General features: G+C 31.1%; 1 protein-coding gene across 4 annotated transcripts; it reads right to left on the reverse strand.

Moving 5' to 3' along the window:
* Positions 1-315: 315 nt before the first annotated feature.
* LOC126706065 (G-type lectin S-receptor-like serine/threonine-protein kinase At4g03230) lies at positions 316-14,253 on the reverse strand. 4 transcript variants are annotated; one of them, XM_050405323.1, is made up of 10 exons: positions 13,935-14,252; positions 13,771-13,832; positions 9,068-10,535; positions 4,213-4,674; positions 2,168-2,272; positions 1,826-2,034; positions 1,521-1,731; positions 1,153-1,390; positions 823-973; positions 316-706 (listed from the first exon to the last, which is right to left on the reverse strand). In XM_050405323.1, exons 3-10 carry the CDS (start codon positions 10,308-10,310, stop codon positions 410-412), a joined length of 2,916 nt encoding a protein of 971 aa, XP_050261280.1. In that variant the 5' UTR covers positions 10,311-10,535; positions 13,771-13,832; positions 13,935-14,252; the 3' UTR covers positions 316-409. The 4 variants fall into 4 exon arrangements, with proteins under 4 accessions (XP_050261280.1, XP_050261283.1, XP_050261281.1 ...); XM_050405326.1 differs by lacking the exon at positions 2,168-2,272 and having other exon boundaries at positions 13,935-14,253; XM_050405324.1 differs by lacking the exon at positions 13,771-13,832.
* Between the last annotated feature and the right edge of the window lie 13,232 nt (positions 14,254-27,485).

The raw sequence follows: 27,485 nt of genomic DNA on the forward strand, positions 1-27,485 counted from the left end.
TGCACATGATTGTATCAGTAAGTTTCTACTAGTAGGTAGCAATAAGATGTTAGTAATCTAAGTCGCTATTGTAAAACTCCGATTCTTTCATAGTAGATTTGCTTTTTACCTTAAGGATAGTTAGGTTAAATCCTCCTCAGGTTTTTTTACCGATTTGGTTTTCCTGGATCATCATGTCATTGGGTTATTTATATTTCCGCTGCTATACATGATATGATTGTTTGATTGTGATAACCTAGATTTGAAATTTGGACTAAATAATAACTTGGCTAATTAACTAGATTAATCCAATTGTGTTTTAAGAGGTCTAAAAAACAAACAAAAACATTATATTTCCCTTTGTGGGTGCACAAAAAACTTTGCATGAGTAATTAGGAGATACAAGACTCATGAGAATCTTTACCATGCATCATCGTCCGTCTAGAGTATTCGTTAATACATTATTTGATTCTGGTTGATCAGAAGAAGTTGCCTTGGATTGGTCTCTCCCTATGAAAAAGGCTGGTCGTTTGGGAGTTGGAAGGTTCACAGTTTCAATATCAAACATCTTGATAACATTCATCATAGTAGGGCGATCACCTGGATTCTCTTGTACACATAATAGGCCAATATTTACACACTTTACAAATTGATTTGCAATACAAGTATCTTGTAGGGTCTCGTCCATTAAATCCAAAACCTTTTTGTCTGTCCACAGTCTCCATGCCTGTGACAATAAAATTGGTATGAATAAAAAAATGACCAAAGCGTAACTGGTACACAATCTAGCTAATATGAATTGAAAAAAATGATCCTATAATTAAGAAAATTAAGCACACTTACATAACCTAGAAGGCTCATTGCTTGTTCTGACTGATAAAAACTTGTGTTCTTTTTTCCACTTATAATCTCAAGTAGAACTACTCCAAAACTGAAAACATCAGATTTGACAGAAAAAATTCCTTCTAATGCATACTCTGGGGAGATATAGCCACTGCATTGCAATGGTCATAATAAATTATAATATTAGCAAGGAAATTATGGGCATATTCTCAAAATAATGTTTTAGGATTTAAGATTTTCAAAATGTTGTTTTGATAGACAAGATATGCCATAATATGTAATAACATAAACAACTGACTACAATAATCTTGTTGTTTGTAAGAAACATACTATGTTCCAACTATTTTAGTTGTGTTTGCCTCAGTTTGTGTGCCACCAACAATCCTCGCCAATCCAAAATCAGATATTTTGGGGTTCATTTTCTGATCTAGAAGAATGTTACTGGTTTTCAAATCTCTATGAATGACCCTTAATCTAGAGTCGTGGTGAAGATAAAGAAGTCCTCGAGCGATTCCCCAAATGATGTTGAAACGTATCTCCCAATCCAAAAGTATGCTTTGCTTTTGATCTTGCAAGTTTTCATTTCCATTTCAAAAAACGGTTTTAATAACTATAATAAGCAATCAATTACTAAAATAAGAAACAATGTGAACATAACATGGATAGTAAAATATTAGGGAGTAGGTTTAAAAACTAACCAAATATAAAGAAGTCTAAACTTTTATTCGGCATGTACTCATAAAGTAAAATTTTTTCAGTCCCTTTTATGCAATATCCATAGAGTTTGACAAGGTTTCGATGTTGAAGTCTTGCAATCAATACCACTTCGTTCTTAAATTCTTGTAAACCTTGACTTGAGACACTTGAAAGCCTCTTTACTGCAATTTCTTGACCATTTGGAAGTTTACCCTGTGACCGAAATTCCAATAAACAATATTACCATTAACCAAAAACTATTTGCATGATATGAACATTAATGACCAATAAATGTTGCTGAAATTACCTCGTAAACAGGCCCATAGCCTCCTTCTCCAAGCTTGTTTTCATTTGAGAAGTTATTTGTAGCAATTAGTATGCTTTCCAAATCAAAAAAAGGAACATCTATGCCTTCTTCATCTTCTTCTTTGAACTCACTTAAGTCTATCAAAGCTTGGACATCTTCACTGTCTAACATCCTTTGTGTTCGATTTCTTTGATCAATTTTTCTATTTTCTAAATTCAAAAGATACTTCTATGTCTTAGTTCACATCTTAATCACATGGAAGAACTTATAAATATTTGTATTCATATTCAAATTGACAAAAACTATAAACTGTGCATAGCTTGCGTTTTGTAAGGTAGTTACCTTGTCTCTTGGCTATGTTTCTATACCATATGTAAACAGAACTAACGGCACAGAGAATACTCACACTAGTTATTCCAATAATCAGAAGCAATATCACCCACTTTTCTGATGGCAAAGAATAGACAGGAAAGAAAAAATACTTGTCATACTTTAATAAAATGAATGTGAACAAAAGCATCTTAAATCATATTTTGTTGTCATGAACATGCGCAAATGATTGGTTTAAACGATGATAATTAGCAGGATTCAATTGATGTTAATTGTTTTCATCAATTGTGTAATTATAATGTTATTGTTGTGCAAAATACAAACTTTGCAGTGACGTAGTCAGAACTCTTTTTAAGGGGGCGACCTTTAGGACAAAAATGAAATTGTATATATGAAACTCAAATCAGACATAAATGTGTACGCACTTGCTTGCGCACACATACACACAATATATACTATCTTTCATATAAAATTGAATAAGTCATATATTATTGAGTAATGGCAAAATCTGTGAGTTTTATTTTAAAAAATTGATTTTAAATTGAACATTTATATGATATTCGTAATGTTAAGATCAATGAGTTTAATTTAATAATGTGTTATGAGATGATTTTTGCTTTATTGAAACTTTTAATTTCTTGAACATTTAAATTGTTATTTTTGAAAAATAACGAACATTTATCATTCATAATACTAACAAACTTATGGAATACACTAGTTGCCTTGCATATATAAAAGTATTTGACCCACAAATAACAAAGAATACATCAATTAAAAATCATTTTAGGAAATACTATCATTCCAATCTATTTCTCGAAAAACTTAATTTTCTTTTAAATTGACATGTCATGTAAGATTGCATTCTAACTCTTTACTATCCCAAATCTCAACAAACTATATACTAGAAAATAAGAAAAAATAAAAATAAAAATAAATAAATTGAACAAAAAAATTATTTTATTCAAGAAAATTATGATAACTAAGTACGTTAAACACACAAACCAAAAAGTGCATTGTTGGAATTTGGTTACAAAACCTAAAACTCAGACAATATTTTTATCGCTCAAATCAAATAGGAACTTTATTTTAGAATTGGCATTGAAATTTCTTTAGCTAGTGCCTTAAGGAAAATTATATTAAAACCACTGAAGATTTGTTATGCATATTTTCATAAAAACAATGAATTTAAGGACTTTTATAAAAAATTTATAATTTACTTGTAATCTTATTATTTTGTATGTGATAGTAAAATTTCTTAACATTTTTCAATTTCCTTAAAAGACTTTTTTGTTTTTATTAGGTGGGGTTCATATCTTTTTAGAGGCCAAACTCTGACAAATAGCATGACACTGTAAATTATTAAAAATAATTTATAAATAACATGATATAATATATATATATATATATTTATATTATTGGGACTATGGGGCCATTGCCCCCCTTAGTACCAATATAGCTCCATCCCTTACAAAACTATTATATATAACATATAACATTTATTGCTTGGTATAAGCAATTTTTTGAATTTTAGGAAAGACCTCCCCCAACTTCTTTCTTTTTTTTTTTTTCTTTTTTTTTATGAGAGAACTCCTAACTTCTAAGTTAGAATAAAAAGTGATTACAGGTAAGTAAATGAAAACTTTGGCAAAGCAAGATTTATTCTTACATAAAAGATATTATAGTCTATATAGACAAAGTGAAATGGAGAGGGTCTATTTAAAGGGTAGCGGGGTAGGGTCTATTTTATGGTTCGTTTGATACCCGTGGATTTTTTGTGATTATTATGGTTAGGTTTTGTTGGAATGATGTAGATTAAATGAATTTTGTATTGGGTCTTAAAGATTCCATGGTCAATTGAGTTCACAATATAATACTGTAGGATATAAAATAGGGACTTATACCACATATTTTATAGAATTTAAAATCCAAGTTAAACAGGCAAAGTCCTAACATTGTGGTAAAGAAGCAAAGCATCGATTAACACAATTTAGAAAGAAGAAATGCAAAGTAAAAAAATCACTGCTTCGGCAACAAGGCAAACAAGGTAGAATTCTAACCTTTTCTACATTTTAACATTGCGCCATCCCATCGATAGCTAAAGGTGCAAAGACACCTCCTCTTTCCATCTCTTGCGGATTTGCAAGTCGAATGTGACCAATCATTGCATTTTGCAGATGAATTACAAATAGGCTCCAGTGGTGGCTCCCAAACAATCTCAACCTCATCTATAACTTCAGTTGAAATTTCAGAACTAAAGTTTCTTGGACTAGTTAAATCAAATGGCAACGAATGGCTGAACCGCAGATTTCCACTGTCATTAACTTGGATTAAAAAGCTTCGTGTATCTGGATCAATACTAGCGACTCGATATGTGCCACTTGGTGCAATGAAACTAACCTGGCCTGAGGTAGTATTGCAATTGAAACTGAAGTAATTCGGATCACCACAACTTGGTCCAGTGCTCAATGGATAGGGGATCATGTTTATGCCGCAAGGCTCACAACTTTGTACAGCCGATTCTACACATGTATCAAGTGTCAATAGCCATTAAATACATGAGTTATAATTAGCGCTATTTAACATGAACTTCAAAGTTCAAACTTGTGACTTGTCTAGCTTTGTAGTACTGCTTTGAGCTTCCTGCATGTCAAATCCATAAATGTATTTTATGTGATATGTCAAATCCATCTGTTGACACCTTGACAACCTATTAGCGGTTGTCAAGGTAGAAACATGCTCTTGTCAAATTCATTATAAGGAATATTTTTCAGTTAGTACTACCATCTTTAACTCTTTAGTATGTCCACAGAATGTGGATGTCTTTTTAACATTTTGTCATTAGGCAAGGCCCGAAAAATAGGTTTTTAAGGGTCAATTTGTGATTGCAAAAATTATGGTTTAAATAGTACTTGGGCTAGTTTATTTCCTCCTCTAAACTTTAAAATCAAGCAATTTTTTCATAAATTTTTAGGAATTACCAAATATCCTTTATTGTTACTCTTTCACTTAAACTCAAAGAAAGTCCTGTGATTGCTAAAAGGAAAATGTTTGGCTATAATTTCATTCAATATCTTTTTAATGGATGCGGATTTCACAAATCCACCATTGGATTACATTTATTTTTATATCCTCCATACTTACAAAATTTCCTAAAGAGCTATGTTATTAATCAAATGTTTAAATTTTTAGTTGTACTTGTGTTGAATATATAAAGAACATGCAATTACAACCCAATGGTTAGATTTTCAAAAAAACAAAGTTTGGTTATAAACTTAGTTTTAGCCTAAATCTATAACTTCACTTAATATCTTTTTTGGATGTGAATTTTGACAACACCACCACTGGATTATATTTTCTTCTAATATCTTCCATACTTACAATTGTTTTTTTAGAAGATTAAAGATCAATAGATATGTCATCAATTAATTTTTTAAATTGCAAATTTTTTTACTCATGCGTTAAGAGCATAAAGAACATGTAATTCAAACTTTGTTATTTTCAAAATATGTAGCCATGTTAATTTTGTTTTTGAGAGGTGTAGACAAACTTTGTCCTTCCTAAAATATTCCATTATGTAATGTCTAAATGACAAAATTTGACCACAAACTTGTTTGTAGCCAATGACTACAACTCTATTTAGTATATTTTTATTGGATGTGAATTTTGAAAAATCTATTATTGGTTAACATTTTTTTTATATCCTTCATAGTTGCAAAATTTCTATAAAATCAAAGATCAATAGTTATGCCATAAATCAAATATTTAAATTTCAAGTTTTTTAGTCTAAAATTATGCATAAAAAAATAAGTTTATGGATTGAATAGTAAATAACATTTAATTGGCACAAAATTTGACATGCATACGTGTAATCAAGAAAATAAAGAGCATACAATTCAATAATTAAGATTTTCAAAATATATAATCATGTTAATTATATTAGTAAGAGTTGTAGTCATTAGTTTATGGGTACAACCAAGTTTGTAGTTAAACTTTATCCATGTCTAAAATACACCAATTTATACTACATTTATATAAAATATAAAAGGCCAAAGGCCTTGTAGCTGAATTGGCACCTCCCCATGCACAAAATGCTTGGGGGTCTAGGGGGGAAAGGATTCGAGCTGCGAGGTTAACAGCATATTGTAATTATCTCTAAAAAAAAAATATATATATATATATATATATATATAAAAGTCAAGGTGTAGCATTAAATGTTGCTAAACTCTTATTACGCCAATTCATTTGCCACATAATCATCTTTCTCTTATTTATTTTTTACTCCTAACTTTTTTCTCAATAATATATATATACATATGAATAGATTGATTTTACACATTCATCTTGGCATGATTTTAAATTTATATATAATTTTGCTTTTATATACATACTTTAATTTAGATGTTCATAACTTTCTTTAAAAAAAAAATGATCATAACTAAGCAATGAAATTAATAAAAAATCAAGATAAAAAAACATTATCTAAACTATATAAAATAATGGAAGCCTTGCAATAAATTTTACATAACGCCTTTGTTGCACCATGTCATTAATATTTTTTTCCTTTTTTTTTCTTTAATTTTTTTGCAATTTTCACTTTGTTCAACCTTTAATCTTTTCCAACCATTGTCTTCTTTGTTCAATCTCTAATCTCCTCCAATCATTGCCTTCTTAAATTTTTCATCCAATTATCTTTATGGATTTTTAAATTTTCTCCATTGTATCTTCTTAAATTCTAATGTTTCACTTTGTTTAAACTTTCATCTACTTCAACATTTCCTCTTCTATCTTAATTTTCATATAAATTTCTTTTTACTTCTTTTGACTTCTCTTCCATATTCCTTCCAAGTTGTCCATGACAAAAAAGTCAATGCTCTTTCTCTCTTTCTTCGATTTGTTTCTTTTGGTGGAATCTTTATTGTTTCAATAATTTTTTTTTTTTTACCACTAATGGTTCTTTTTGTTATTCTTGATTTAATTTTCAAATCACATTTAGGTGCATAGGCTTTTATGCATATTTAGATGTTTTGGTATTCCAATTTCTAATCACAGGTTCTTTCTCTTCATCCCATTGGTTTGATTTGATTTAAATTAATAACTACTTGTTTTGCAAGTTAGAATTTGAGTTTTTATAGTGATCCATTTAGATATTAAACTATGAGACTTTACTATGTGTTATTTATTTTTTAATCTTTTTGGGTGAACAAATTTATAGTTTTTGTAAATAAAGTACTTTCAGTAGTTGTATTAGAAGTATTCTATAAGGCCACTTATTTACACAAAAGCAAAGTCTAGTCAAACTAAAATAATTAGATAAGTGATATATTTTAGCTTTTGCAATTGTATTTTCATTATTATTTTTATTATTTTCACAATGATGTATATATAAACTTAATTATGAGATTTTGCTAATAATTGTTTATTTGATAATATTTTTGGGTGGATGATGTAGCTTTTGCCAAGAAAATAATCTTAATAGATTATCAATAACAAATTGTTTTCCTAATTGGTCCAGTTAATCATTGTTGGACAACAATTGATATGTTATTTTGTTTGTTTGCAAAGCATCTTCATATGGGTATGTTTTGATTTTGTGTGTATGTATATATATATATATATATATATCAAGAAAATTCACTCATAAAATAAGTAGATGAAAATTTTAATATAAAAAGAAAGTAATATATATATATATATATATATATATTTACAGAGAACACAAAGTTTCATTAGTTTTTTTAAAAAAGCAATATGAAATTATTAATTTATTTATTTCGGTTAAAAAAAATCCTTGCCCTTGGTGTAGACAAGATTATCACCAATTGGTTATGATAGCAATTGGTTATAATGATTATCACCAAAATAGCAATTAGTTTTTGGTGTAGACAAAAATTTTTTAACCCCAAATCTCTTGCTCGATGATAAGAAACTTTACGAATCGAATTAAATAGAACTAACGTATTTTTAGGATTTTACTTATTTAGTAAGGGTATTTTAGATATTACATAATAGAATATTCCACAAATTAAAAGATTCCGTTGGGTTTCAAGTGAGAGAGTTGTAGGGGTAGTTATTGCTTGCTTCCAAAACTTAAGGGGGGAATAGCCTGGTTTTAATGTTTAGGGGAGGAATTGTGAACTACCCCAAACATCAAGGGGAAAATGTGATGTAGGAGCACAATCATAAATTATTTAAAAAATTTTATTTTGGATTTTCTTTGGATTATTCCACATTTTAAGTTTTTATTTATTTAGTTTGAGTTATGATAGGGATTAGTTTAGTATTTGGATTACTAAAGATTAGTATTTAGTTCATTTAAGATTGGTTTCATAGATGCTATCTTTATCTCTTGATTTTTTGGAAACTCTACAAAATCTTGGATGATTGAACTCATACTATTTTTTTAATTAATAAAATTCATTTTGAACAATTGTTTGTGTTTGGTGGTGATTTCAAACAATTTTGGCACTGTTCTATTCCTCCAACCAAATGCTTTTTTCCCTTTTTATATTGAGGTCATCTTATATATTTCTAATGTCATTTCTACATCTACTTTAGTGAAAAATGGCTAATTATTATTTCGCACTTCTAGATAATTATAAACTACTTCACAGATTATCAAGACTAGCAAATATTCATATTTTTCAAGAAAGTTGAATATTTTTTTACAATAATTCAATGCGGGAATATCGATATTTTAAAAATGTATATATTTTATTACATAAAAGTGTACGTGAAAAAAGAGATAATGCAAGAAAATCTAAACCTGTTAAAGAATATCCATACTTTAACTATGATGTAAAAGGTGGAAAGTATTGCACGTGAAACAATCAAAACCCTGCTGAAAAACAGCAGGTGATTGCAATTTTAAAAACTCAGTAAAAGCATGCAAACCCATGTGAAAAGGATTTGTACCTATATCAGATATCGCCACACGGACGGAAATGCTCTGGACGGAATAGCTGTTGGTAACTTCGGCATACTCTCGAAGATCAACTGGATCTTGCGTCAAAATATAGCAAGTATTAGTGTCATTGTCATAGGAATAAACCCTGCAGTCGCACCTTTTAAGACACTTCGTTTTGCAAGCCGATTCGTCTTTGACCGAAACTGGCTTTAAGTTACTGTTGGTATCGTCCCAACTCATTGCGTATACGGGAAAAAACATATCGTTTTCGCCACATGACACCGAGCTTCTGGAGCACCCATTTGAAAAATCTCCAGAATGCCACTTCTCTGGTGCATTGGGCTTGAACCCCGGCAAACATTTGCACACCAGGTTATTGTCTGGATTACAAACACCATAGTTTCCGCAATAGTTATACAGATTACATTTGTTATCCGGCTCTGCCATTATCAAGGACCAATTCATACCTTTCACATCCCATCTCCAATACTGCAACTTCCCACTAAAATCCATCACAATCCTTGCAGTAAAATTCCTTAAAAAATTTCGTAATTTAGCATCCATTTGGTCTGAACTAAACTGATTACAGTAAATTATAAAATCTTTGTAAATGGCCCCGGAAATATAAAACCTAAAGCTCCCTTCTCCAGGGTCATCAGAGCCTTTCCAAGAAATCAAAGACGACATCGAGTCTTGATTCACATCCATGCCTGGAATAAGTGTATGAGTTGAAGTGTTAAAGCTCTCCCACAGATTCGCATGCTGTCCAAAATCACCGAACACCAAGTTTCCCGAATTATTGAGAGTCAAAGTTCGGTTTCTACACGGATATGTTAACCCTCTAATATCTGCAGACCAATATTCCTTTCCAGTCGTATCCAATACCTTGAGCTCGGCATCTTCTGTAACGTTGAAAACTCCATTGGCATTGATAATTGGGCTATCTCGGTTGGCAACCCATACAACTGTTCGGTTATCCCACTCGTGGTACCATATTCCAACATATCTTTTGTTGCCAGAGCTTCCAGTAGGACTAAAGAATCCAAATTCAAACCTCCCTCCAGCCGAAACCAGAGTTTCTCCATTGTCGCTAATCCACTCTCCTTGCCTCAGTGTGTCTCTAGCATCGCAATATGCATAAAAGGAACACAACAGTAGCACGTACAAGATCAACATGGAAGACAGCCTGCAGTTAGCAGACCATCTCCAAATATTGGTGCTTGTTCTCATTTTTTCCCTTTGGCTTACCATATATATTAATGATTAAGAATATACAATATAAATAGAATTGTTCCTCTGTTGTCTGAATGTAAACGTAACATGAATGATAGATGAAGGTGCACAGTGGATTATAACGCCTCCTATGTTCGTTAGCATTTTAGAAGTTTGTGTGGACTTTGGCATATTCAGCCCATTTCATGTCGTTTGGGATGTAAACATTGTAATTTCCACGACTGCAATTTCCAGTTCCAAATCCTACAATATATAAAGGATCTGTTTGAGAATTGTTTATTTAGTTGAAATTGAAGATTTTTTATTGAAAGTGTAAAAAAAAAAAAATAGTTAAAAGCTAATTAAATAGTATAATGAGATTCATAAATAATACTAAAACGTGCAACAGGACCGTAAATAGTACCCAAAAAAAAAAAAGCAAAAAACTAAAATAAACTGAAACTGTCATTAGTTTCTAAACGGAGTCTAATACAAAACTATAATGTTGCCACTAAGCTATAGTACAAATGACCCTTTTCCGATTGAAAGAACACAATTTAAAGGTATGATTGGAATTTAAAATTCATTGAATAGGTATAACTTCTTTATCTTTACCTCTATTAAAAAGAGGGAAGTAGCTCTATTTTGTCGAGCACTTTGTTAAGTACCTTGTGCTCACCACTCGCCAGGAGTATGCCAAACGCAAGTAAAAATGCCTTGATGACAAAAGGCCGAATAAAGGGTCTTCAAACTGTTGTACATTTTTGTCGCCTTTTAATTTTGTTTTGAGAAAACTATTTTTTAAGTTTCACTAAATTTATTTATGATAATAGCTTAATTTTGCATATTTCTATCATTATTAGAAAATATTATCACATTTATTTTGAGTTAATTCATGCATTTGATAGTTGGTTTTGGAATAATGCTAAATAATCAATTTTGTTTTTAATTAAATTCTAATGCGTGAATTTGTCTTTTGTAGAATAATAAAATTAAATAAATAGATTTATGCAAAGAAAAAAAAATTAATGGACTTTACTTTTACAAGAGTCATGATAAAGTCAAAGAAAATCAACCCAAATAAATTCAAGTCCAATTGGAGCAAGAAATCAAAGGAAATTTGTACCAAATCCAAGTCCAATTCAGATTAGAATTCCAGATTGCGCACCAGTTAGTATTTGAGCATAACTTTTGGCTCAAATGTCCAATTGAGATAACTCAAGTTGGGCTGGAAAGCTAACTTAAAGAGTTACAACTTTATAGTTTACCAAAAGTCTGAATTCTAAAGTTAAATGGGCCAAAAACGTCGGTTAAATGAAGTCTAAAAACTTGGGATTTTCTCCAAATGGGAATTCAACTTGTAATAGAATTCCTTGACCTATTTAAAGGCGCTTTAGGGCAAAATTCAGAGGGGAGCTACCATATAACATAATTTAGGTTTTCTTAAAGTTTCTTTACAATTTTTATAGTTTTATTTGTGTTATGGCTTGCTAGAAGTTTTATTTGTGTTATGGCTAGCTAGAAGCCTTGCTAAAGTAAGGAGTGAAACCCAACCGTTTATTGGTATATTTTTAACAATTATTTATTGGTTTTAATGCTTATGTTTTTATGTTTTTATTGTTTTACTCATCTAAAAAAGTGTTTAGTTTTGTATAATCCTTTGATTTATCGTAGACTCTGGACACGTTAAATGCTTAATATTCCCTACAAACTAATTCACTAGTTTTGTTTTGGCCTAAAATCAATCAATTTCATAAAACTACCTTAGACAATTAATTCTTGAGTTTTTATTGTTAAATCATTTGACTAAGATCATCATTCGTATAAATTTTAGTTGAGTTATAAAATAAATATTGTTAAGACTACCAATAGATGTTTTGTGTGTAGATCTCTAAACCTTAGCGTCTTAATATATTGTTATTTTCTCTCAACTTATATTAACTTTACTAAACCATCAAAAATCTCTTCAATTAAACTTTATTATTTTAGTTTTATTCTCTTGTGGTTTGCTAATCAATTCCCTTTTCCTTGTGGATTCGACATCGGACTTACCGAGTTATTACTTCGCGATAATCCTGCACTTGAGAGCATTATTTAAGTCAATTTCAATCCTCTAACTTTGTTTTTATTCAATTGAATCATTTGAACTTCAAAATTAAGGCATTCAATTAGCATCTATTGCATTTAGGGCTATACGTGATTTGGTTTGGTCAGTTTTGAAGAGGTTTTTTGTACTACACCTATAAGGTGTGGTTTCACCCTATCCATGACCGCAGCTTAATTTTAGAGGGTAAAAACCGGTCTACACAAGGTACAGTTAATTCAAGGTAGTCAAAGCCAAAAGGCGACCTTAAGGTGCCAAGGCCTCATATCGCCTGAGGCGTCAAAAAGGTGCTAGCCCAAGTAAAGCAAGGCGCCAAATTCTTAATATATTTATTATACATGTAGAACTTAAATCATATGTACCTAGTGTATTATAATATTATAATGAAATGTTTTTAAATGTGTATCATGAATAAACTACGTCTATTAAATTATTTCAAAATAGAATTAACATGGTTTGGGCTCTATTAGTTAGTTCTAACAATACATTTTACAACAAGCTTCTATATAAGAGTAAGTCTAACAAAACAAATTTGTAAATTAATTTAACAAACAATAGGTTTTATAACATGCCTTTTGAAATTAATAATCTAAAAATAGGATTCACTACAAACTTCTATAAAAAAAATTTAAAAAAAAAAAAAACTTGAGGCTCTCGTCTTAGTGCCTTTTTCATGGCTTAAGGCGATTGCCTTGCTCACCTAGGCTTTAAAGGCAAGCACCTCATTAAAGGCGCCTCACCTTAGAGCTTTTAAGGCACTGTAGTGGCACCTTGCCTCACCCAGGCACCTAGGCAAGCGGTTGGCTCACCTTTGACTACATTGGGTTAATTTCAGCGGTTCAGTGCGGTAAGTTCATTTATTTGGGCTAGGCTTTTAAAAATTATTATTCCAAGTTTTGGGCTTTAGGCCTCTAAAAAATAGCATTTAAGCCATTTTGACTTTATTACAACATATTCACAGCCATTCACCAGGTTCTATAAATATCTGCAGATAATAATCATTCAAGCAGCGCTAAAATGACACATTAGCTTGGATAATAAAATAATAATATTAGCTTTTTCATTGCTAAAATCACAACAGAATAATGGAACAATAGGATAATCAAGAAAAAAAATTACAATCTTTGAGAGCTAGAAACAAAATAAAACAGCAAATCTACTCATCAAAAAAAAAAAAAAAAAAAAATCATACAGCAATCCTACTAAAAAAAAAAAAAAAAAACTCAAAGAGACAAGATCAATCAGCGTGAGTGAAGAAAAAAAAGAAAAAAAAAAAAACAAGATGCAAAATCAAACACAAGCATGGTTAACTCAAAACAAAATAAAAACTAACCCTCAAAACAAAATCAAACATTAGTGAACTCAAAACAAATAAAAAATAGATTTAGAAAATACCCTAGAAGTCTTTGATACTTTCAGATTTAGTCCTTTATGAGGCTAAATCTCTTAAAACAGCCCTGAAATTGCAAGAAAATAACCCAAAAAACAAAGATTAGAATCACCAAATAAGTTGATCGGTGAACTAAAAAAACCAAAAAAAATTAGGGATTAGGGTTTACCAAAGAAAGAGCTACATAACTCTGCGGTGGAGAACTAAGAGGAGAGAGAGACTGATTGGCTTAGGACTGTGAGAAGAATTTTTTTTCAGAGGGTGAGAGAGAGTGAGACCGTGACTGTGAGAGTGAGTTCTGAGATGAGAGAGAGAAGAGGCCGAGTATAAGTATTTTAGAATTTTAGTGAAGAGCTTAGGTGAGAATCTGAAAATAAGAGGGAAAAATGACTGTTTGTTTGGCGGGATTGGACTGTGTGGTTGAGGGAGTTCAATGTGTGTGGCTGAGAGCAAAAGAGATGAAAACCAAAATGTCACTACAACATTTTATGTAACGGCTCCTCAGGAAACGCTATCTAGGTTGATTTAAATGTACACCTTTGGTTTTCTTCTCCAAGGATTTTTCCTAGAAATTACTGTTTACTGATTGTGTGAGTCTATATGGTAGCTGTAGGTGATAATATTTGTCCCTGCATTCCCATGAGTATTTCAAACTTGCCAGGAAACACACACGAAAGAGGGGGCTGGGGAAGACTTGACTTAACATCATGAGGCACGGGTCTTTGTAGTCCAGTCATTTTTCTCTGCTAAAGCACTAACGACCAAGACTATCTTCCTCTCAAAAAACAAGTATTAGAGACTAGAAATGGCTTGATTCAATGTCAGGCTGACTAGGAAATCCTGATTGGTATTGCTTGCAATCGTGAATCACAAGGACCAAAACTTAAGCATTGATTAAGTTATACTTTGTATTCTCTCAATTTCATACTGCATATGTTAAATCTACTAATGCCAATCCACTAATGCCAATACACTAAGTTTGACTATTCAAGCCATTCCAACAGAAATAAAAAGTAGGAAAAAAAAAAAAAAAAACAAACAAACAAACAAATGAGATACCGGACTGTACAAGATTGAGTACTATAAGGCTTCGCTTGAGAGGAGGAAATGGAAATGAATGAAAAAAATTATTTAGAATATTCTTCACTTCCCTTGTTTGGGAGTTTTAATTGAGGGAATGGAAAGTCTATTTCCTTGTTTGGGAATTTAAGAAAGAGGGAATGGAATTAGATTTAATGATTTTTTTACTAAAACTCCCAAAATACCCCTGTATATTCAACTCTTTATTTTAAAATAGGGGTCTAATAGTAATATTGTCATAAAATGATTCCGTTCCATTCCCTCCATGTTGCTCCCAAACAAGATTACTTACCTTCCATTCAATTTCATTCATTTCCATTCCTTTATTTTAAAACATCTAATCAAGGTTATTTAATTCCATTCTATTTCATTCTATTCCATTCTTTTCCATTCATTTCTCTTACTTAAATACATTCTATTCTATTCCATTCATTTCTATTCCCTTATTATTATTTCATTCCATTTCATTTCATTCCCTTATGAACTCCTAAGCGAAGCCTAAAGCGATACTTGATTTCACTAATATCGAGTATTACATTAGTTTTTTTAGAGAAATGCTACATCCACGATATTTTTACAATATTTTCATAACAAATCATAGGTGGTTAGTTGTATTAGTTCAAATATGAACCTAACACCAAGATTAGTTTTTCACCTCAATAATAGCAACCGGTAACAACTTGCCACTTAAGATTTGTTGTAAAAATGTTGTAAACATACCTTTAGTTTTCTCCTCCAGGGATTTTTCCTACAAATTACTATTTACCGAAGAGGGTCCCACATATTTGCAATTATTTACTCAAAATGTCACAAAACTCATTTCTGAGAAAGTGAAAACAGCCTTTGAGGAGTTCTATTTCTCATTCTCAAAACTCAAAATTTTGAGATATGAGATACGAAAACACAATCTGAAAATTGAACCAAACAACATTTTAGCTAGTGGTCCCACGGATTTTGAGTTTTGAGTTAGGTGTAAATACTCTTTTCGTCCCTACATTTTTGAGTCATTTTTATTTTAGTCCCTACATTTTTATTTTACCACTTTTAGTCCCTAATCCAATTAACGCTTATTATTTTAGTCATTTCCGTCACTCAACTAACAGAAAAAGCTGACTTGGCAAACGTAGTGCACTATTGACACAGTAAATGCTAACATGGCAAATAAAATAATAATTAAAAAAATATTTATTATTTAATAAATGCCAAGTCAGCATAAAATAATAATAATAAAAAAGATTTTTTCTTTTTTTTTTAATTCTTTCAAAATAAAATAAGAAAATTAAATTAAAAAATTTTATTTCTTTCATTATTTTTTTCTGAATAACATGTTCATGTTCCTTGGGTTCATCCCCATAAATTTTCTTGAGAAACAAACACACAAAGAAGCCCAAAAAATTCAGCTCAAAAAAGAAAGCATAAGCTCAAAAAAGAAATTCAATCCTCATTTTCAATCCCAGCAAAATCATCAAATCCCTAAGCCATAAGCCCAGAAAGTTCAAAACCAGAAAATCATCAAATCCCAGAAGCCACAACCCATACTTCTTCAATCACCAAACTCACATTGAAACCCAAAACCCGACCAGGACAACTTCGTCACCGTAGAACCTAGAACCTAGCAACCCAGAACCTAGCAACCACTTCAACAACATCATCCTCTCACACACCATCTCCGCTACCGCAAGCTTCACCTCCACCAGATTCTCCACCATCGTGAGCGTGCTATACATCGCAACCATCTCATCGGGATTGGAAGCCATCTCATCGGGATCGAGATGGTGGGTGTTGGGTTCGACTGGGTTTGTTAGGATCTGATCGGATTTGGGTTTAGAGAAAGAGATGGCTTCTCCGCCTCTCTCATGCAAAGCAAAGCCGATACGATCGGCAAAAACCCCTTAGTCCTCGCTGTGTTTGAGGCCCGCTGTCACGAGCTTCACGCCACTCGGTCTCCATAGTTTCTCGACCTCAAGAACCAATGCGGTCTCTAGTCCGATTCCGATTACGACTTCGATGTTCGATTTCGTGTTTGCTAGGAATTTCGCATTTTGAAATTTCTTTTTGTTTTTTAAGTTATTAACTTGTTGTGGTATTCGAAATTTCTTTGATTATGGTTTGGTTTGGGAGTGGATGAGTTGGGTGCTTTGCTGGATTTCTATTCTTTTGATGGTTTGGTTTGGGTGTGGTTTCGTGTGGGTTTTCCTGTGTTTACTCTTGTTGATGCTCTTTGATTTGGTAATGTTCATGGATTTTTTTTTTCTCTGTTGGTTTGATGTTCATGTTCTTTGATGGTCATGCTCTTTAACTTTAGATTTGCTCTTTGATTCTGGGTTTGATGTCGTTGCTGAGTTTATTTTTTGATTTAAGAAGAACATTGAAGAACAAGTTCTTATGTTCTTAGATCTGTAATTTTTTGTTTTTAATTTTTTTATTTAATTAAAATTAATTTAGATGCTGATGTGACATTTTTTAATGTCAAAATATATTTTTTTAATTATTATTTTAATGTGTCGTTTGTCACGTCAGGTTTTCTGTTAGTTGAGTGATGGAAAGGACTAAAATAACAAGCGTTAATTGGATTAGGGACTAAAAGTGGTAAAATAGAAATTTAGAGACCAAAATAGAAATGACTCCAAAATATAAAGACGAAAAGAATATTTACACCTTTGAGTTAAGGGTTTTGAGTGATGTAACTGAAAACACTCTCTAAGAGCATCCGTAGCAGATGTTCCAAAAATTATGCCATTTTACCACATCATTTTACAACATCCTATTTATCAGATGTTTTATTATTCAATTATATACATTAAAATAATATTTACTACACATTAAAATAATATTACTACACATTAAAATAATATTTACTACTCATCAACACAATAAACAAACAACAAATAATATACCACATATCTTCCGTACCGTGGCAAATTTGCCACGGTACTGTTCAATGTTGCAAAAAAAAACATTGTCTCACATCTCCTAAATGGGCTAAAATTGGGTTTGGTGTGGGATATATGTCAAATATTTAGCATTTGACATATATCTCACATCTAGTATGGGTGCTCTAAGAGCATTCACAGCAGTGGAGGCAAAATTTTAGCTATTTAGCTATACAAAAAGTCACTTTATCTATTTTATCTACACACATGCTGCAGGAATGAATCTATTTTAGCTTTCAACACAATAAAATAATATATACATCACAATAAAATAATATAACTATTACAATAAAATAATATATCCTATCGCCAAAAAAAACAACCACATCACCAATCACAGCTCCACAGCCACTCTACCATCAGCCCCACCCACGACACCACCACCACCAGTCCACAACTAGAAAAAAAAAAAAAAAAAAAAAAACCCTAAATCTCTAGTGAAATTCAACCACGCCGATGGGTATTTCGACGACAGGTACGAAGGGTTTGGTCAGAGCCAATCCGATTTGGGGTCCAATCCGTATGGGAAGCGATCGGAGGAGTCTCCGCACTACGATTCGATTCGCGATGAAGGTGGCAAGGTGGAGTCGTACGGGGCTCGGGGCACCGCGCCGAAGTCTTCGACGTGGGCACCCACGTTCAACGACTATGGGAGGTCGATCGGTTTCGGTTCCGGAAAGGATTCGATGGTGACTCCGAATTTGAGCAAGATCGTGAGGGCTGTCCCCAAGGCCGAAACTCAACAAGATGTGAAAAGTGGGGTCCAGAAGTTTCGGGTCAAGTTGCTGCCGAAGAGTCTTGGTCAGAACACCATGGATGTTCTCTGCCAAGTACGACGATGAGCTTCAGTGAATGAGAGAGGGGGAATGAGAGTGAATGAGAGAGATGGAATGAGGGAATGAATAAAAAAAGAAGGAGCTGGAATAAAAAATTACTTTCTTTTTTTTGCTCCAAGCTACAATGCACATCTATATATAGATGTGCACTGTAGCCATTCATCTAAAATTTTTACCTATGGCTCCACTACTGCAGGGGTTTTTTTGTGTTTGTGGAGCTAAATTTTAGCAATATAGCATTATAGCTACACTGCTGTGAATGCTTTAACAAATCTGATACTTGAATTATAAAAAAAAAAAAAAAAAAAATCGAGTTTAATAAAAAACTGACATGTGCATTTATTGACCTGAATTATTTTAATTGAAAGATACAACGTCAAACTCGAGTTTTCTTGTAACGTGTAAAATGGAGGCTTTCCCGACAGACAAACGTGAAAGTTGAAACACCATAAAAAGATTTCAGAAAAAGCAGAGAAAGGTAAAGCTGAAAGGTGACTGCCACTCGTACTAATAATTCACCCCTCACCATTCTTCTTCGTTTCCTAGCTGGTTCTTTCTCCCTTGTTCTTCGACCATGTTCCCACCTATGGTCTTACTGACACAACTCATTCAGCTAAGAATTTCCCTACTGTCATTTAATTTTCTGACACCGCGCAATGGTATGGACTTAAGGTGTGCCATTCTTCTTCATTTCCTAGCTGGTTCTTTCTCCCTTGTTCTTCGACCATGTTCCCACCTATGGTCTTACTGACACAACTCATTCAGCTAAGAATTTCCCTACCGTCATTTAATTTTCTGACAACGCGCAATGGTATGGACTTAAGGTGTGTACAGCTAATTTTGCTAAAATTTAAAAATAATAATAAAATAATAAAAAATTACTATTTACGTATGGGTTAATGTTTATATGTCTTGATGCCCAAGTCATGTCTTATGAACCGTGTATCAGACGTTGGTAAAAAAAAAAAAAAAAAAAAGATTGAAACGCAAAATTCAGGGCGGTTAGACATAATGTAAACGCTTATTAAGGGTCTTTTTAGATATAGTTTATTTTGATGAAAATTAAAAATATTGTAGTAAAATAATTTTTAAATATGTGAAATGTATATAAATAATGTGTAAACAGTGTATAAACCGTGCATGATCAGTGCACAAATAAAAAAGTCAAAAATCACAGCTTAAAAAAAAAATATAAATAAATAAACGCAGATGTGAGGAGAAAACACAAATCCAAACGCTCACTTAAACTTAATAATTTACAAATGGGTAATGTGTGTTCAAGTTTGCGTCTTTGAGAACTACCGTGATACCATCCCATATATAGATATATTTTTGTTTTCTATTATTTGAAATAAAAAGTGCTTTTAAATAAATTATTGGCTTACTTTAAAAAAATAGTTTATTTTTTAAATTATTAAATGGTGAGATAAATAGATTTAAGCACATAAGCAAGGGAATAAAAAGAAATGCACTAGGGTCGTTATCAACTTAATTGGTTTATTGGTTGCTTCTAGGGAATTAAGACCCCCTAATTGATAAATTGACTGATTCAAAGCAACCCAACCAACAATTTATCCTATCATTATCTAATTAACCAACTCCTAATAACAATAATAAAATTAAATAAAAACTAAGCACATAACAGAACTACATTAGCTTTAAGAGGTTAAAAATAATAATTACAGTTTTTGATTCATCATTTTTTATACAAGATTACGATAATTGAAGATTACAAAATATTTCACATTACTTTAATTTGATCACCTTACTAAATGATAGTAATCTTACATTACTTATTGATGAAGATATTATAATTTATATTAACAAAATTGTACATACTAATAAATTTATTTTACTTATAAAAATTATTAAAATACCAAAAAAAAAACCTCTAAAATATTTCAAAACCACTAAAAAGAGAATGTTATTGTTTGAAGTAAACTGCAATGGTATGTAGCACTGTAAGCCCGTGATTTCCATGAAGGTACTATACTGTACAGTAGTCTCCTCTACTAATTTTCTGACAACGCGCAATGGATTTTTATCGGTCATTATCAATTACTCATATATTCATTCACAATACATGCCTTCTTATGTTGTTGACTGAGGATTAAGATTAAGAAAGACAGTGTGAACGCATTGAAAAAGAAGAGTTGTGGGTTGTCTCATGTCTGTGTGAGTACTACTACCATGATACCATCCCATATGTGTCAGTTGTCTCGTGACTTTCCTCTAATAATTTTCTGACAACGCGCAAGGGATCATAAACTTCTATGAATTATTAACAATACATGCCAGAAACTTTACCACTCTTTCCACAATACATGCCTTCTCTTTTTGACTGAAAATTAAGAACAGAGAAAGTGAACGCATTGAAAAAAATATATCGCAATCAATTGCATGCGATTTAAAAAAAAATGGTAAGTCAAGTCAGGTAAATATTTTGATATTAGATTTCTATTTGTTGGAGCTATCAAAATATAAACAAATGAAAATAAAAATAAAAAAAATTTGATGAAGAATTTTCTCCACAAATTGAAAATAAAGTCCAAGAACCTTCAAGTCAATTGTCATGAAATTTCCCAAGAGTCCAATGCGGTGCTTATAAGTCGGCATATGTTGAGAACACTTCAACATCCACAAAATACCAAATTGAAAAGAAAGTACCTTACTTTTACGAGTTGAAAATAAAAGTTTTGATAGCTATTACATAATAGAGTTTATAAGATAACCGTTTCACCTCATCCACAAAATACCAAATTTTGGGGTTCATATGCATGCTGCATTCTCCTTGCCATCCTCACTTAATTTTCGATTATTATATGCCTCCATGTCTATATGTTTTCATAGGTTTGAAGTGTCATTAACGATAGGTGTAAACATTCCATTTCATTTTGACCTATGCTCAAGCCCCTCATACCAATGACAAGAAATCAATCCGCTATTAAAATTATCAGCCTTGTGTGAGGAGCCAAATGAGCAAATTAACCCAAAAAGTGGCCTAATATGATCTAAACCCAAGCCCAACTAAGACCCAAGAACTAAGCACAAAAACCCATTTGGACAAGGCTTATAGAAGGTGCATATGCCGGGTTTATGATGCGTATTCACCCAATCTATGGCGTACGCACCTTTTGTAATATTTATGGTCTAACAAAAAATATCTCTTATATATATATATATATATATTATTAGGTAAAGTTGAGTAAAAATCTAATTAGATTTCAAATTGGAATTCAATTAGAGTTTACTTTTGCGCCACGTGTCCCATTTAGTCTAAGCTTTTAAATTTTTCTACCAAGTGAGTTAATTTGGTGTAAAAATTGGATTTTAATTAGAGTTTAATTTTGTTCCACGTGTCCTATCTAATCTAAGTTTTTTTAATTTTTGTGCCAAGTGAATTAATTCAGTGTAGAAAAAGATAAGTCCAATATAAATAAATCTTAAAAAACACTTGATCATAAATTTAACTCTATATATAAAATTAGAGGAAAAAAGAGTTTGGATGATTTTATATTTATGGGCCATTTTTTTGTGTAACTAAAAATAATTCAAATTTCTAAGTTATTTGTGTAATATACCATGACTATGTACGGTCCATTACTAACTACGTAATGTGTATATATATTCAATTAGAATCAAAATTGGATTTCCTTTTTGTTAGCTTTCCATAAAAAGTAAATTGCTTAGATTTTTTTTGTTATTTTTTCTCTAAACTAATGAGCATATTTTTTATTTAGATATTTTGTATGCGAAGATCTTGAACCTAAAAAATTGTAATTAAACTGAACGATCTCATGTACTTATCTTCATTCAATTTAGGAGATACTATTGAACTAATCTATTCTTTTTTATTTTGCGTTGTATTTAGTAGAATTTCACGTACAATGATTGTGAATTGATATTGTATATGTAGTATCCAATAATGATTTCCAAAATTATATACGTAATAGTAATGTAATGAGAAACTTGGCATTACTAATATCACGAAAATTGTAAAGCAAAACCATTTTAATACCTCTAAATGTCCTAGTCGAACTAATATCTTATATGTTTAATAACTCAATCTAACATCAATAACCACTTCAATATATCATTCCCGTGTGTAAGCACGGGTTACATACTAGTAAGTTATAAAAGATATACCAAATCAACCATGTTTTTCACTACCAACTCTTGTAGTCTCCCTTACAATACTAGTAACAATTCTTACAGGGAATACTTTTACTTTCTGTCTTTTCTTTCCATGGCTCATCGCATGGGACTTAAAAGTAAATTTTTTTCCCCTTAAAAAAAAGTAGTTTCTTTCTTAAATGATTGAATTGTTATCAAAACTGGAAAATGGGAGTTTGAACTTCGGTTCTTTCATAAGGAAATCAGTAAATATCACTAAACTATAAAACTCTTAAAGTGGCAACTAAAAGTAAATTATTAATGTGACATAAATCAATATAATTTATGTCAATGATTACATTATTACATAATAAATCAGTTGTGATGAGTGATGACTTTATTTTACGTCAATAGTTATCAACCAAGTGAATCTTTAAAATTCTAATTGATATATATATTTTTTTTAAATAAAAAAGTTCAAGCAGCTCTTACGATCTACCCACCAACAAATAGTCAAATTTATACTTACCCTTTTGTTGATTTCATGTTGAAATTAACAAGCTTATGTCTAAACTAAATAATTAAAACCTCAATGAGTTGTTATAATGGTTCTGAAAACATCATGAAATCCATGAGGTGTTGGGTTCAAAACCCCTAACCCTATCTCCTAAGGGATTCCTCCAATTAATCAACTCCTATTTAAATATTCAACTTTCTTTCAATTTTTATCAATCACACAAGATTAAATAAATGTCAAGTGTCTTGCATTTGACTAAAAATTGGAGGAAATTGAAGGATTTAATGGAAGAGAATCTTTTCCCAACATAATTTTTTAAAAAGAATTTCTAAACTTACTATCATTCATTCAAATACAAATTTCATTGATAAACTTATTAATAATACAATATTCCATTGAACCTTTTCAATGAATTTTTATAATGGAATCAATTTTAGTAACTTTTTTTAAAAAAAAATATATAAATTTTATCAAAATCAATTGTATCATAATAACAAAATTTAATTTGTGAAGTAAAAACTAAGCATATTAATGGAGTAGTTCAATAAGCTACTTCTGCCTTCTTTTCCTTATCAAAAGGGAGTAATACATGATGAGCAATTTGCATACTCATTTAACTAGGATCCTTACAAGCAGTTTTTCATGAATTATAAAAAAATTAAAGCAAATTCTAATATAATGCCTAAAGTTCCCATAAATAATAATAATAATAATAATAATAATAATAATAATAATAATAATAATAATAATAATAATAATAACAGAAAAGATAATTCCCAAAGCCCTAAAGGTAAACATTCAATATTTTAAAAACAAAATGTTAATTTAAACATATTAAGAATGAGTTTCCTATAACAAATAAGATACAAAACATTTGGATTTAAATATTAATTCTAAACATCCCATCACATCAAAAAAGGGGATCTGAAATAAACCAAAGGGAAATGATTTGTTGAAATACAAACATGTCAAGTGGCCATTTGGTGAAAAATCCAATATTGATAAGAAAGTTTTCATTTAAATATAAGTCTGGACAGGTGTTTAATTGAAGCATTGACATGTGTGCCATTTTTGCAGGAATTACTGCAACTTAATTTGCTGCAAATCATTTCCTTAAATGAAAACAAAATTATTTTTTTAAAATAATATTACTTTAATAATTATCAGTAAAAAAATTCCATGCTATAAATTAATCAACTACATCAACGAATCTTGTGCACTTACAAATTACTATTTTTAGATTTGAAGTGTTGCAAACTCTTTTGAGATTCCTTCTCCAAAAAAAAAAAAAAAAAATTCGTGGGTTCAATCCATGCCTATACCAAAATTGAACGATAGTCAATTTATTGAGATTTAAGAATGGAAATCTCAATTTTAAATCGTAGATTCTAGTTAGATGGTAATGTCTCTGATGGTTGAATAAAAGATCTGGGGTTTGATCCCTACCTACACCAAAAATTGATTGCTTCCCTGTATCATAGCATGGGACTTAAAAGTAAATTATATTTTTTTCCCTTAAAAAAGAAATTTCTTTCTTAAATAATTGAATTGTTACAAGAATTGGAAAATGGAAATTTGAACTCTGATTCTTTTCATAAGGAAATTAGTCAATATTACTAAACTATAAAGCTCTTCTCTTGAAGTGGCAACGAAAAAGTAAATTATTAATGTAACATAAATCGATATATTTTATGCCAATGACTATATTGTTACATAACAAATCAATTGTGATGAGTGATGGCTTTGTTTTACATCAATAGTTATCGACCAAGTGAACCTTTAAAATTCTAATTGAGTATTTCTTAAAGTTCAAGTAGCTCTCATGATCTACCTACCAACAAATAGTCAAATTTATACTTGTCCATTTGTTGATTTCATATTGAAATTAACAAGCTCATATATATCTAAACTAAATAATTAAAACCTCAATGAGTTGGTATAATGGTTCTGACTTTTGAAAACATCATGAAATCCATGAGGTGTTGGGTTCAATCCCCTAACCCCATCTCTTATGGAATTCCAATTAATTTATCTAGTTTATTCTAATTTAGATTGAGATAAGAATAAGATCCCCACCTATTTAAATATTCAAATTTCTTTCAATTTTCATCGATCACAAAAAATGAAATAAATGTCAAGTATCTTGCATTTTACTAAAAATTGGAGGAAATTGAAGGATTTAATGGGAGGGAATCTTATCCCAACATAATTTTTTAAAAGAATTTCTAAATTTCTTGTCATTAATTCAAATACAAATTTCATTGAAAAACTTAATAATAATATTATATTCCATTGTACCTTTTCAATGGATTTTTATTATGGAATAATTTTAGTAATTTTTAAAATTTTTTATTTATCAAAATCAATTGTATCAGAATATCTAAATTTGAATTATGAAGTAAAAACTAAGCATATTAATGGAGTAGTTCAATATAATATTTCTACCTTCTTTTTCTTATCAAAAGGGAATAATACATGATGAGCAATTTGCATAGTCAATTAATTGGTATCCTTACAAGGAGATTTTCATGAAGTGTAAAAAATTTAAAGATAATTCTAAGATAATGCCTAAAATTCCCATTAAAAAAAAAAGATAATTCCTAAAGCCTAGACATTCCATATTTTAAAAACAAAATGTTAATTTAAAAATATCTTGAAAATCTAATTTGTTTATGTGGGGCCCACTAGTTTATGGGCCAGGCCCACTTGCTCATGGGGAGCCCGCAGGCCCAAGCTGAAAAAAGTTATGGCCCAAGCTTAAAAGTAGAAGGCCGAGGATGGCCCAGATATCCAGCCGAGGACGGTTTAGTCCTCGGCAAGCCTAAAGCTCCCTTGACAAAAGGGGTAAAAGAGAGCTATAAGAACAAATCCGTAAGAAGATCTAAAATATCTTGGGAAAGTTACCCTTATTACCCTTCCCAGATAAGACTATACACCTAACAGAACCGGATTCTTAGGCTTTATCTACCATCCCCACCAATTCTGGGATTAGACTGACGGGACAAATGTCAGTCCTAGAAAAGTTAACCCTACACGTGGACGAAGGACAGCAAACGCAGGATAATATAAAAGGAAACATAAGGTAACGAAGTGGAGATCCCCCATCTCACTTCCTGGGAAATACTCCAGGGATGAGAATGCCCGGACAATATATGTTCACCGCCACGAAAAACCCACCGCCGGGTAACCGGAGAAAGACATTAGTGCTCCTCGGACATGATTCGAGGAGTCCAATCCCTTAAGTTATAAAGCTGTAGAGCTTGGATATCCAGGCTGAAGTCTTTTCTTATCTGAGTTTCCCTAAAGTCCGGTTTGGACCAACGCCCTGTGACCAAACGCTAGCCTTTCAAGCCCACTCTCTACAAATCTTATTGTGAGGGATCCTTCACGTGCGAGCCCAACATCATCGTTGGGCCTTTTGAGAATCGTGTCCCTACAGTTTAATATATGAATGAATTTCATATAATAAATAATAGAATAAATAAGGGCATGTTGGGTAGGAGGACTTTTGTTTTTGTTTTCAAAAAAGTAAGAAAATAATTTTCAAAAAATTGAATGTGAAACTAGTTTTTAGAGAATAATTTTTACATTATATGTGTTTGGCTCTCACTTTTAAGAACAACATCAAAAATATATTTTTTATAAAGAAAAAAAAAATGATGTTTGGGAGACTATTTTACTTTGAGATTAAAAAAAAAAAATTATAGAAAGTAGTGTGAGATTACTTTTTTTTTTTTTTTGGATAATTAATTATAAGTTTCGAAATTGAAGTGTGGGAGTAAAAATAATGTACCTTTTTTAATTTTTATATAAGGATAAACTTCAAATTTGTGATAAAGAGAAGTGTGGGTACTTGCCCCGCCATTAAGCAGTGTTTGTCCGCTTTGGAGAGCCAAGCCCTCACGGATTTGTCACGAAGTGGTGGGAGTCCAGGATCTTCACCATTGAATGGTAAATAACATCTAATTGGCACAAAATTTGACATGCATAAGTGTAATCAAGAAAATAAAGAGCATGCAATTCAATAATAAAGATTTTCAAAATATATAATCATGTTAATTATTTTTGTAAGAGTTGTAGTTATTGGTTTATGAGTACAACCAAGTTTGTAGTTAAACTTTGTCCATGTCTAAAATACACCAATTTATACTACATCTATATAAAATATAAAACTCAAAGTGTAGCATTAAATGTTGCAAAACTCTTCTTACGCCAATTCACTTGCCACATAATCATCTTTT

The sequence above is a fragment of the Quercus robur genome, chromosome 11 (genome assembly GCF_932294415.1).
Source record: "Quercus robur chromosome 11, dhQueRobu3.1, whole genome shotgun sequence".
NCBI lineage: Eukaryota > Viridiplantae > Streptophyta > Magnoliopsida > Fagales > Fagaceae > Quercus > Quercus robur.